This window comes from Sapajus apella, unplaced genomic scaffold (assembly GCF_009761245.1).
Source record: "Sapajus apella isolate SASKATOON/1434 unplaced genomic scaffold, GSC_monkey_1.0 scaffold15, whole genome shotgun sequence".
Taxonomy (NCBI): domain Eukaryota; kingdom Metazoa; phylum Chordata; class Mammalia; order Primates; family Cebidae; genus Sapajus; species Sapajus apella.
The window spans coordinates 32,424,478-32,435,826 of record NW_022436955.1 but is presented as its reverse complement, the minus strand read 5'-3'; the positions used below and the strand labels follow the sequence as shown (position 1 = coordinate 32,435,826).

General features: G+C 61.2%; 2 protein-coding genes across 2 annotated transcripts in view; one reads left to right on the top strand and one right to left on the bottom strand.

The window, feature by feature from the left end:
* The first annotated feature begins 2,277 nt into the window (after positions 1 to 2,277).
* On the top strand, positions 2,278 to 8,428 carry SLC22A31 (solute carrier family 22 member 31). The gene is made up of 9 exons (XM_032283901.1): positions 2,278 to 3,321; positions 4,659 to 4,762; positions 4,912 to 5,066; positions 5,283 to 5,451; positions 5,604 to 5,749; positions 5,857 to 5,965; positions 6,071 to 6,285; positions 7,245 to 7,356; positions 7,884 to 8,428. The coding sequence occupies exons 1-9, from the start codon at positions 2,278 to 2,280 to the stop codon at positions 8,188 to 8,190; spliced, it is 2,361 nt and encodes a 786-aa protein (XP_032139792.1). The 3' UTR covers positions 8,191 to 8,428.
* A 253-nt stretch (positions 8,429 to 8,681) lies between these two features.
* The window catches only part of CDH15 (cadherin 15), a 20,407-nt gene continuing 17,739 nt past the window's right edge, over positions 8,682 to 11,349 (bottom strand). Inside the window, exons 12-14 of the mRNA XM_032284714.1 lie at positions 10,504 to 10,640; positions 10,226 to 10,384; positions 8,682 to 9,273 (exon numbers count right to left, since the gene is read on the bottom strand). Coding sequence (XP_032140605.1) covers positions 9,073 to 9,273; positions 10,226 to 10,384; positions 10,504 to 10,640 — 497 coding nt within the window. The 3' untranslated portion in view covers positions 8,682 to 9,072. The remainder of the gene's footprint in view (positions 9,274 to 10,225; positions 10,385 to 10,503; positions 10,641 to 11,349) is intronic.

Here is an 11,349-nt window from a genome sequence, read left to right as displayed (position 1 = left end):
CTGAGGCAGGCAGACAACCTGAGGTCAGGAGTTTGAAACCAGCCTGGCCAGCGTGGTGAAACCAAGTCTGTACTAAAAATACAAAAAAATAAAACCACAAACAAACAAACAAACAAACAAAACAGGCGTGGTGGCGCACATCTGTAGTCCCAGCTACTTGGAAGGCTGAGGCAAGAGAACTGGTTGAACCTGGAGGTGGAGGCTGCAGTGGGCTGAGACCCCACACTGCACTCTAGTCTGGGTGACAGAGCAAGATTCCATCTCAAAAAAAAAAAAAAAAAAAAGAAAGAAATAAAAGCCTTGGACCTGATGGCTTCACTAGTGAATTCTAACCACATGTTTAAAGATGATCTAATATCAAAACTTCTCAAACATTTCCAAAAAATTTAAGAGGCGGAAATGATTCTTAACTTTTTCTATGAAGATTACATTACTCTGACACCAAGCCCATCAGAAACATCATGAGGAAACTACAGACTAATATGCCTGTGAACATTAATGTAAAACCAACAAAATACCAACACCCTGAATTTAGCATTATGCTGAACGGCGTATACACCATAAATCCAAGTGGGATGTATTCCTTGAAGGCAATGGTAGTTCCAAACATTGAAAACTGATCAATGTAATATACCGCATTAATATAATGAAAGGGAAAAAGATCATCTCAATTGATGTGGAAAAAGCATTTGGCAAAACTTACCATCTTTTTAAATAATAAATACAGACAACAAACCTGGAATTTGAAGAAAACTACCACAATATAATAAAAGCCATATATGAAAAAGCCAAAGCAGCTGTCTTACAGAATGAGCTTTCCCTTCACGATCAGGAATCAGGCAAGGTTGCTCACTTTCACCACTTGCGTTCCACATAGTGCTGGAAGTTCTAACCGAGCGATCGGGGAAGAAAATGCAATAAAAGCCACCCAAAGTGGAAAGAAGTAAAACGATCTGTTTGCAGAGGATATGGTCTGACACACAGGGAATCCTGAAGATGACAGACATCGACGGACAAAATGTGTTGGGAGTAATAAATGTATTCAGCATGGTAGCAGGGTACAATGTCAACATGCAGAACCAGCGGCATTTCTATTTACTGTCAATGAACAATCTAAAAAAGCTTTTACAAAAATAATTCTACTTACAATGGCATCTTGGTCAGGGGCGGTGGCTCACGTCTGTAGTCCCAGCACTTTGGGAGGCCAAGGTGGGTGATCACTTGAGGTCAGGAGTGTGAAGCCAGCCTGGACAGCATGATGAAACCCCGTCTCTACTAAGAATACAAAAAAAATTAGCCGGGCATGGTGATGGGCGCCTGTAATCTCAGCTACTTGGGAGGCTGAGGCAGGAGAATTGCTTGAACCTGGGAGGCGGAGATTGCAGCGAGCTGAGATTGTGCCACTGCACTCCAGCCTGCATGACAGAGTAAGACTTCATCTAAAAAAATAAAAATAAAAATAGAATAAAATAGTAAGTAACTTAACCAAGGAGGTAACAGAACTGTGCAATAAAAATCTACAAAATGCTGGTGAAAAAAATTAAAGAAACCATAAATAAATGAAAACACATTCCATGTTGACAGATTAGAAGATATTGTTACAAATGTCAACACTGCCCATATAAAATCTACAGATTCAATGCAATCAATTTTGATAAATTCAAAACAGTATTAAATATTCTATCAAAAGATTTTAATAGGGAATCCATATCAAAATCCCAGGGACATTGTTTTTGCAGAAAAAGAAAACCCCATTTAAAAATTTATATTGACCCTGGAAGAACCCCAAATAGTCCAAATAATTTTTTTTTTGAGACAGTCTCACACTGTCGCCCAGGCTGCAGTGCAGTGGCACGATCTCAGCCCACTGCAATCCCCACCTCCTGGGTTCAAGCAATTCTCCTGCCTCAGCCTCCTGAGTAGCTGGGACTATAGGTGTGCGCCACCACACCCAGCTATTTTTTTTGTTTGTTTTTAAAAGAGACGAGATTTCACTATGTTGGCCAGATGGTCTCGATCTCCTGACCTCATGATCCGCCCGCCTCGGCCTCCCAAAGTACTGGGATTATAGGCGTGAGCCACGGCTCCCGGGAGCTGAGGCAGGAGAATCACTTGAACCCAGGAGGCAGAGGTTGCGGTGAGCTGAGATCACGCCATTGCACTCCAGCCTGGACGACAGGGCGAGACGCCGCCTCCAAATAAAAAAGGAGAAAATAATCGGACTCGAAAATAAACGCAACCTACTTGGTTCTCAGAAGGGGAGAAGGAACCAGGCGAATGGCGTCCGTTCTCCCTCGATCGCCCCGGAGATGCCGCGCAGGCCGCGAGCTCCTGAGCGGCGGTTTCAGAACCCGCGGGTCACCTGGGAGCTTCTCCCGCAAAACCAGACGAAAGCTCCCGGCGTGGAGAAGGGCAGGCGGCTGCACCCCCCGACCTCGCCCCGCCCGGGCGGGCGCGCTCGGCGCCACGCAGGGACCACCCCTCCGAGACGCCCGCCGGACCCCGCGCCCAGAGCCACCTGCGTGCACCTGCGCCCCGCGGGCACCTGAGCGCGCGGTCACGCCCCTGGCCACGCCCCCGGCCGGCGGGCCGCCCTCACCGTGCCCCGCCCTCTCGCTGTTCGGCCTCAAGGCCCGCCCCTCAAACCCCGCCCTACGGCCCAGATCAGGCTCCGCCCTATCAGTCCTCCCCCCCCCCACAGGTCCCGCCCACACCCCGCCCCATTCGACTCGGGCCCCGCCCATTAGGGCCTCGCCCCCAGGCCCCGCCCTGTCAGGCCTCGCCCCTCACAGGGCCCGCCCACACCCCGCCCCATTCGACTCGGGCCCCCCCCTTTGGGGCCCCGCCCCCCCCCCAGGCCCCGCCCACGGAGCCCGCCGGGTCCTGGCCCAGCCGGGTCCAGCGCGCAGCCCGCGGCAGATGGAGCAGGAGGCGCGGGTGCTGAGGGCTGCGGGTGGCTTCGGCCGGGCCCGGCGCCTGCTGGCCGCCGCCTCGTGGGTGCCCTGCGTGGTGCTGGGGCTGGCGCTGAGCTCCGAGGCGCTGCTCACCGCGCAGCCCGCGCACCACTGCCGGCCGGACCCGGCGCTGCTGCCCCCCGCGCTGCGCGCTCTGCGTGGGCCGGCGCTGCTCGACGCCGCCATCCCGCGCCTGGGACCCACGCGCGTCCAGAGCCCCTGCCTGCTCCTGCGCTACCCCGAGCCCGCGCCCGGCGCCCGCCGCGGCCCTGGCCCTGCGCCCGCGCCCAACGGCACGCGCCCCTGCACTCGCGGCTGGCTCTACGCGCTGCCCGCCGCGGGCCTCCTGCGCAGCCCTGTCACCCAGGTGCGCCCCTTCCCCGCCGCCCGGCGGCCCGCCCCGCCCGCAGCCTGCCGGGGCCCTGGGTGTCCCTTCCCCGCCCTCCCTGGCGCCTCTGTCCGGGGCCACCCGCCGGTCCTCCTGCGCTCCCCGCTTGGGGGCGGCCCCCGGCCGGACGGTGCGGTAGACGCGCGCCCAGGGCCAGGCCTGCGGAGACGCTGCTCCCACCGGCGCGGGGTGGCCTGGGGCGCAGGAGGATTGGAGCTGAAGGCCGGGGGAGCAGGGCCTAGAATTTGCTTCACGACCACCAGCGTCTTGAGCAGACCGTGGCTTTGGGCTGGCTTCCCAGGGAGAGTCTCTGCTTGGAGAGACTGGCGTGGTCAGCACAGATTGGGAACGGTGGGCTTGCCACCGGTGGGGCGTGGCGCGCGGAGGCTGGGCTGGAGACAGCATTGCCTGAAGGGGAACCTTGACGGTCTGCGTAAGAAAAGAGGAGGCAGCGGCACGGACCCCCAGGCCCCTCTCTTCCTTCCCACTCCTGCGGCAGCCTTTACCCCGCGGCCTCCACCTCCCACCCTGGGAGGATTGGCCCCAGCGTGGAAACTGGTTCTGGGTTGCCACATCTCCGCAAGGGCCTGCCTGGGGCCCTGGAACCCGCCCGGCTTCTCTCTCCACCCCCACTCCCACCTGCCCTCCTGTCTGGGGCCCGGCTCCACAAAACGTCAGGTTTGAAAGTAAAATCGCGGGCATAGCATGTTCCCTAGCAGTAGATTAAGCTTGGCAAGAAGAGCGAGGAACTGGAAAGGGGGCGGGGGGCGCAGAGCTGAGGTCAAGAGTCAAGGGCCTCACCGGGAAATGCCGCTGAGCACAGCTCTCCAGCCGCTGCCTGAATCCCTCTTGAAATGGGCAGGGCAGGACGGGGGCGGGTGCCGCGGCTCATTTCTTAGGCCTGTGTCATGGCTATGGCCCTTGGCTGGGTGGGGTGTGTCTACGACGCCACCGAGGTCGTGAGTGTCCCTGGGGTCCCTCGGAATAGGAGGTAGAAACAGGTGGGACAAGATTTGGCTTCGGAGGAGAGCAATGGTGTGCAGAGGTGGGGGAGGCCCCTTCTAAAGACAAGCAGAAAACAAGGGGGCCAGGTCCCCCAACCCCTCTGCGGGGACTGCCGGAGTCCCAAGAGGCTGCTGTGTGACCTGGACCAAGCCACCTTGCCCTCTCATGCCTCAGTTTCCCCTTCAGGGAGGGATTGAGCAGGCCGTGTAGGGTGCTTTCGGGCAGCCGTTCTGGGACTCCCTGCACCTGTCCCCAGCGAGGAGGCAGGGGAGGGTCCTGAGCTGGCCTCCACGTGTCTGCTGTTCCCACAGTGGAACCTCGTGTGCAGAGACAGCTGGAAGGTCCCGCTGGAGCAGCTGAGCCACCTCCTGGGCTGGCTGCTAGGCTGTGTCATCCTGGGAGCAGGATGTGACCGGTGAGGCCCCTTCCCCTTCCCTGCTGCCCAGCAGCCCTCCGCGCCCGTGGCCCACTGCTCTCAGGGTTCAGCTAGATCTGACGCTGCCAGGATTAAGTGGACCCTGGGTTACCCTGACCCTGTCCTAGCATGTCCCCCGCTATCCCCAGGTTTGGCCGCCGGGCAGTTTTTGTGGCCTCCCTGGTGCTGTCCACGGGCCTTGGGGCCGGTGAGGCCCTGGTGACCAGCTTCTCTACCCTACTGATCCTGCGCCTAGTCCATGGGGGGACGTTGGCAGGGGCCCTGCTCGCCCTGTACCTGGCTCGTGAGTACCATGGGGGCTGCTGTCACTGGGGGAGGGGCAGTGGGTGGCCCGAAGGCCTCTGAGGCTCGGTTGCCAAGAGCCCCGAGCTGCAGGGGTGGGGAGTCCAGCTCGGGCATCCCACTCCCAGGCAGGTCAGCACTAGGTCCCTGCAGTCCCCAGTGGGACTGTTCCAGCCCTCCCTGAGGCCTCCACCTCAGCCCGTCTCTATCTGCCCAGGCTTGGAGCTGTGCGACCCTCCACACCGCCTGGCCTTCTCCGTGGGGGCCGGCCTTTTCTCTGTGGTGGGCACCCTGCTGCTGCCTGGCCTGGCTGCGCTTGTGCAGGACTGGCGCCTTCTCCAGGGGCTGGGCGCCCTGATGAGCGGGCTCTTGCTGCTCTTTTGGGGGTAAGTGTGATAGGCGCTGGGCCAGCAGACCCCGTGGGGGCTGAGTGTCACAAAGAGCCACTCAGCTGAAGGGAGGAGTGGGGGGCCTGGCCTCTGCCTCTCCGTCCTGGAGGAGGTGGAGGGAGCCTTGGGTATCCTCACCAACCCTGCAGGTTCCCAGCCCTGTTCCCCGAGTCTCCCTGTTGGCTGCTGGCCACAGGGCAGGTAGCCCGAGCCAGGAACATCCTGTGGCACTTTGCAGAAGCCAGTGGTGTGGACCCCGAGAACAGTTCCTTGGAAGAGAACTCCCTGGCTACAGGTCAGGCACCAGGCAGGGAGGAGGGAGATTCAGGTACTGGAGGAGGGCTCCAGAGAGGCACTGCCTGCTCTTCACCCCCCTCTGCCCCCACATCTCTGCTGCTACAGAGCTGGCCATGCTGTCTGCAGGGAGCCCCCGGCCCCGATACCACTCCCCCCTGGGGCTCCTGCACACCCAGGTCACCTGGAGAAACGGGCTTATCTTGAGCTTCATTTCGTGAGTAGAGGAAGGGCTTAGGTTCTGTACCTTCCCCGCGGGGCGGGTGTGTGGTCCCCAGAGTCCTGGCTCTGGCTGGGCCCATAGCTTTGTTCTCTCTCCCAGACTGGTTGGTGGGGGCATCAGAGCCAGCTTCCTTCGCAGCCTGGCCCCTCAGGTGCTGACCTTCTACCTGCCCTACTTCCTGGAGGCCGGCCTGGAGGCAGCAGCCTTGGTCTTCCTGCTCCTGACGGCAGATCGCTGGGGACGCCGCCTCGTCCTGCTGCTGGGCACCATGGCAACAGGCCTGGCATCCCTGCTGCTCCTCGCTGGGGCCCAGTGTGAGCTTGGGGCCCCACAGGCCATATAGGGGCCATGGTGTTTGGGCTGAAGGTCTGCCCCATCAGGGGGCCGTGGTGCAGACAGAGGGAGCAGCATGGTTTTCCTCTGATCCTTTTGGAAGGCCCAAAAGGCTCTTCTGAGACTGGCCCAAAGTAAGGAACCAGGAACCTGTCTGAGCCTAAAACACCTAGCTGGGCACGGTGGCTCACGCCTGTAATCCCAGCACTTTGGGAGGCCAAGGCTTGTGGATCACCTGAGGTCAAGAGTTCAAGACCAACCTGACCAACATGGAGAAGCCCTGTCTCTACTAAAAATACAAAAAATTAGCTGGATATGGTGGCGGATGCCTGTAATCCCAGCTATGTGGGAGGCTGAGACTGGAGAATCACTTGAACCCTGGAGGCGGAGGCTGTAGTGGGCTGAAATCACACCACTGCACTCCAGCCTGGGCAACGAGTGAAATTCCATCTCAGAAAAAGCTGTCCCCAACCACAGAATGCAGCACAGGTGTGAGAGGTCAAGAGGCCAGGCTGGGTAGGCTCTGCCCAGAGTTCAGCTGGCCCCGGGTTGGCGTGGGAGGGCCCATCTACTCAGGGCTGGTCACATGGTGTGTGGGGCTGGGTCCCAAATGAGATACATGCCTTGCTTCCAAAGTATTCAAGATTTTAGGATGGTTCTCAAAATTGCAAAGACGGTGGACAGCATGCAGTAGCTGAGCACGGGCCCCGGGGGGAGGTGGCTGGCGTGGCTGTGGCTCCGGGTTAGGATTCTATCATCCTGAGAATCCAAGCCAAGCTGGAATCAGGCAGCAGAGGACACAACCTGCCCTGCCAGGTTCTGCAGAGGGGCTGGAGGTGGAGGCCTGGGAAATAGGTGCCCAGCTGGCGGTGTGGTTCTCTGGGGAGAGGCTCTGTGTGGCCAGGATGGAAGGCCTGGGAACCCCTGTTCTTGTCTCCAGATCTGCCGGGCTGGACCATGCTGTCCGTCTCTGTCCTGGGGCTCCTGGCCTCCCGGGTTGTGTCTGCACTCAGCAGCCTCTTTGCAGCTGAGGTGTTCCCTACAGTGATCAGGTGAGCTACAGGGTGGCCCAGCCACACAGCAGGACCCAGGGCCCCTCATGGGGAGGAGGGGCCAGGTGGAAGGAGGGCCAGTGCCCACACCCTGCCCTGCTGCAGTTCCTCTGTCCAGTGAGCACTCGGATGAAGTGCTGCCCTGCTCCCGGGTGGCGGACGCCCCTGCTCACAGGAGGCTCTGGGCAGAGGCCTCAGGAACTGGGAAGGGGAGGGGAGGCCGTGCAGGCCTGAGCGGGGTGGTGGGGGACAAGGGGCGGGGCAGAGATGAGGAAGCCTCCAGAGATGGCAGAATTTCAGAGGAACCATCACTTCCAAGCTTTGAATGAACAGAGCACAAAGTGCTGCTCCAGAACAAGAAGGAAGGAGGTTTTTCCAAAACAAGTTTGAAAGTTATCCTTAGCCAGCAAACCTTAGGCTCTGCTTCGGCCAGCCCTCCTGCCGCTCCCTCCGCAGTCACGTGTGTCCCCATGTCTGATGCCCCACAGCTGCCCCACCAGCTGTCCCCAACATACTCTCTCCCACAGAGGGGCCGGGCTGGGCCTGGTGCTAGGGGCCGGGTTCCTGGGCCAGGCGGCCAACCCCCTGGACGCCGTGCAGGGCCGGAGGGGCTTCTTCCTCCAACATGTGGTCTTCGCCTCCCTCGCTGTCCTTACCCTGCTGTGCGTCCTGCTGCTGCCGGAGAGCCGAAGCCGGGGCCTGCCCCAGTCACTGCAGGACGCCGACCGCCTACGCCGCTCCCCACTCCTGCGGGGCTGCTCCCGCCAGGACCACCTGCCCCTGCTGTCGCCCTCTGATGCCTGCCGGGCCGGCCACACCCTCGAGCGGCACTAGTCCTGCCTGCTGGCCCCAGGAGCCAGGAGGGACCGAGGTCAAGGCCTGCGGCATGGCTGAGTACCCTAGACACCTGGTCCAGGGGAGACACGTACCCCTCAGAAGCCCGTGTCTCAGTGCAGGCAGAGCCGTGGGAACAGCTCGAACTTGTCCCCAGCCGAGCCCTGGGCCCTGGGAGTCCCTGAGTCTCCTCCCTGATCAAACCCAGCAGGTGCGGAGGATAAAGGCTTCCGTGGAACTTGGCGTCCTCCCTGGTTCTTCCCTCAGGCCACACCTGGGGCCTGGAGGGGCCTCACCTGTGCCCACTCCCCACCTCTGGGCTCCCTGGCGAGGAGCCAGCGTATCAGCAGTCGCTCCACAGCCCCTCTCCAGGTAGGGGCAGTCCCCAGCCACCCCCTGCTCCAGCCAAGCAGGGTGGGATGGGGGCCTGGCCCTTATTCTCCTCACGGTCAGTGTGGCACTGGGCGCCCATCCCCCATGAGATACACTAGTACGTTTTTCATTCAGATTTACCCAGGAGGCTGCCGTCTTTCATACAAAGTTGAAGTCCACTGGTGGGAGGCGACCCCCATGGGGCTGATGGAGAGAAGCTCTTCCCACCCCGGCAGAAAGGAGCCTCTTCCTGGCTGCCCCCTCCACACTTGGGTTCTGCCCAAGACTTGGATCCTCTCCTCCAGGAAGGAGGCTGCCCCAGGCCCTTGGGGTCAGGCCCAGTGACCTCAGGCTGCCTCTGCAGGGGCCATCACTGCCAGGTGGCCTGGGAGTGATGTGTCCAGTTGCGCCCCAGGGTCAGGCTGTCCACCCTCTGTGTCTGGGTGGAGGTGCCCCTGGAGAAAGACTGTCCCTGGCCCGGTGGTCCCATCTGGTTCCTGGCTCCAACCCTCACGGGTGCCCGTACATGTCTGCCAGCCGGGCGAAGCGGGGCCCCCAGTCCCTGAGGTAGTCGTAGTCCTGATCCTCATCACCCTGGCTGGACAGGATGGAGCTCAGCGTCCCTGCCACGGAGCCCTCGCCCTCGTAGTCATAGATGAGGGCTGTGTCATAAGGCGGCACGCTGGGGTCACTGTCTGCAGCCTCCAAGCCCTGCAAAGAGGCCGAGAGAGGTCAGGACACACGTAGGGGCCAGCAGGTGCCCCCCTGCCCCCCATAGCCACAGCCCAGGGCAAAGCCAGCTCCAGGCATGGTCTCAGGAAGGGGAAGCTGCCCACGTCCGGGGTGAGGTCTGCGGGGAGGCACAGCTTCCTGAGGGCACAGCAGAGGGCGTGAAGAGGGTGCAGTGGGCCGTCCCCTTCCTCAGGATTAGGCCAGTGGCCAGCCGGTCCCCCAGGGCTCTGCCTGCCCCAGCCAGTGGAAAGGGGTTGCTCCCATCACCCTGGTCTCCTCGTCCCGGCGGCCCCTGTCCACTGACGCCAGAACCCGAGCCTCCCGGACACTCCCACTGCAGGACAGCCCTCCTGCCTTTCTGAGGCTCCGCACCTCTGTCCTCTCAGCTCCTCGGGACACACACTCACCTACCCAGGGGTGCACACCTTTGCTGGGGTGCTTTCTCTTAGCCAGGTGCTACAGGTGCAGGCAGGGACAGGGGAGGGGGTTCCCTGCACACCCCCACCCCAGATTTCCCATGTTTGTATCCACCCTGTGGATGGCAGGGAATCGTTAACGCTGCGTCCAGAGGGGCTCCTGGGGAGGCCTTAATTCTGCTGAGAGCCACCAAAGCCCGGGGGATGCTCCTGGGGCTCCCCCTCCCCAGTGGGTATGGGGCAGTGGATAGGCCTGTGGCCACGCCATCCATCCATGCAAAGACCTGCGTCGTGGGTGGAGGCTGATGGCCCATTTCAGACAGTGGCAGGGCGGCTTCTGCAACCCCACCCACGCTCCATCTTCCTCTGCGGTGCCCTTGGAAAGCTCGTGTACAGTGCATACACGCTGGTCCTTACATGTGTGGGCAGGTGTGTAAATGTGCACGTATGTGTGTGCCTACATGTGTGCACCTTTGTGTGCCTGTGTGTGCTGGGGTGTTCCCAGGAGCACCTACATCACTGATGAAGTCAGCGATGTCCAGGGGGCTGGTGGGCAGAGCTCGGAGCGGCTTGGGGTGCAGGCGGCCCTGTGGGGCATCTCTGCGAAGCGGCGGCGGCCCCAGAGGCAGGCTCAGTGCTGTCGGGTGACGCAGCTGGCTGATGTCGTAGGCATCCTGTGGGCGAGGACGTGGAACAGAGCCGAGCATCCCGCGGTGGCTCCTGGCCAACTTGCTGTATGAAGGCCCGCAGCCTGTTCCCTGGAGACCCCCCCTACCCACACCTTCCCCCTCACCTGGTCTTCTTCCCCGCCTCCCTGCTCATCGTAATTGAGGACGTTGTCTCGAAGGTCGTCCTGGGGGCTCCCCAGAAGCCCCTTGCCCCGAGACTGCTGCTGGAACCGTGCCCGGAGCGTCACAAGCAGGACTAGCACTGGGGAATGAGGGGGACGCAGGCGGGGGCCAGACACAGAGCGCGACATCAGGGGGAGGGCTGCGAAGGAGGTGGGAGGAAGGGGCGGGGGCGGGTGCTGCGTGGAAGGGGCGGGCTGGGCAAGACAATGGGGCCCGCGAGCAGGGCGCGGAGCTTGGGAAAGGGGCGTGGCTGGTGAAATGGGTCAGGGTTGGGAAGGAGGGGCGCGGTTGGGGAGAAGGGGGCGTGACTGGTAATGAGGAGTGGGTCGGGAGGGGTGGGGAACTTGGGCTGAACAAGCGTGGCTGGTAATAGGGGGAGTGACTAGTAATGAGAAGGCGGGCTTAGGGAGGAGACGGCGGAGCTGGGGAGGAAAGGGGGTGTCTGGTCATGGGGGCGTGGCTGGTAATGAGGCGGTGAAGCCGGGAAGGGGCGTGGCTGGTAGTGGGGGGCGGGGTTATGGAGGAGGAGGTGGAGCCGGGGAGGACGGGGCGTGTCTGGTCATGGGGATGTGTCTAGTAATGAGGGGGCGGGGTTAGGGAGGGGCGGTGGAGCTGGGAAGGGGCGTGGCTGGTAATGAAGGGGCGGGGTTAGGGAGGCGGTGGAGCCGGGAAGGGGCGTGTCTGGTAATGAGGGGGCGGGGTTAGGGGGCGGTGGAGCTGGGGAGGAAGGGGCGTGGCTGGTAATGAAGGGGCGGGGTTAGGGAGGAGGCGGTGGAGCCGGGGAGGAA

Coding starts and splice junctions, on each gene's coding strand:
- SLC22A31 (XM_032283901.1), top strand. CDS start 2,278: ATGGCGTCCGTTCTCCCTCGATCGCCCCGGAGATGCCGCGCAGGCCGC. Junction 5,750..5,856: donor AGAGAACTCCCTGGCTACAG/GTCAGGCACCAG, acceptor CTGCTGCTACAG/AGCTGGCCATGCTGTCTGCA. Junction 6,286..7,244: donor GCTCCTCGCTGGGGCCCAGT/GTGAGCTTGGGG, acceptor TCTTGTCTCCAG/ATCTGCCGGGCTGGACCATG.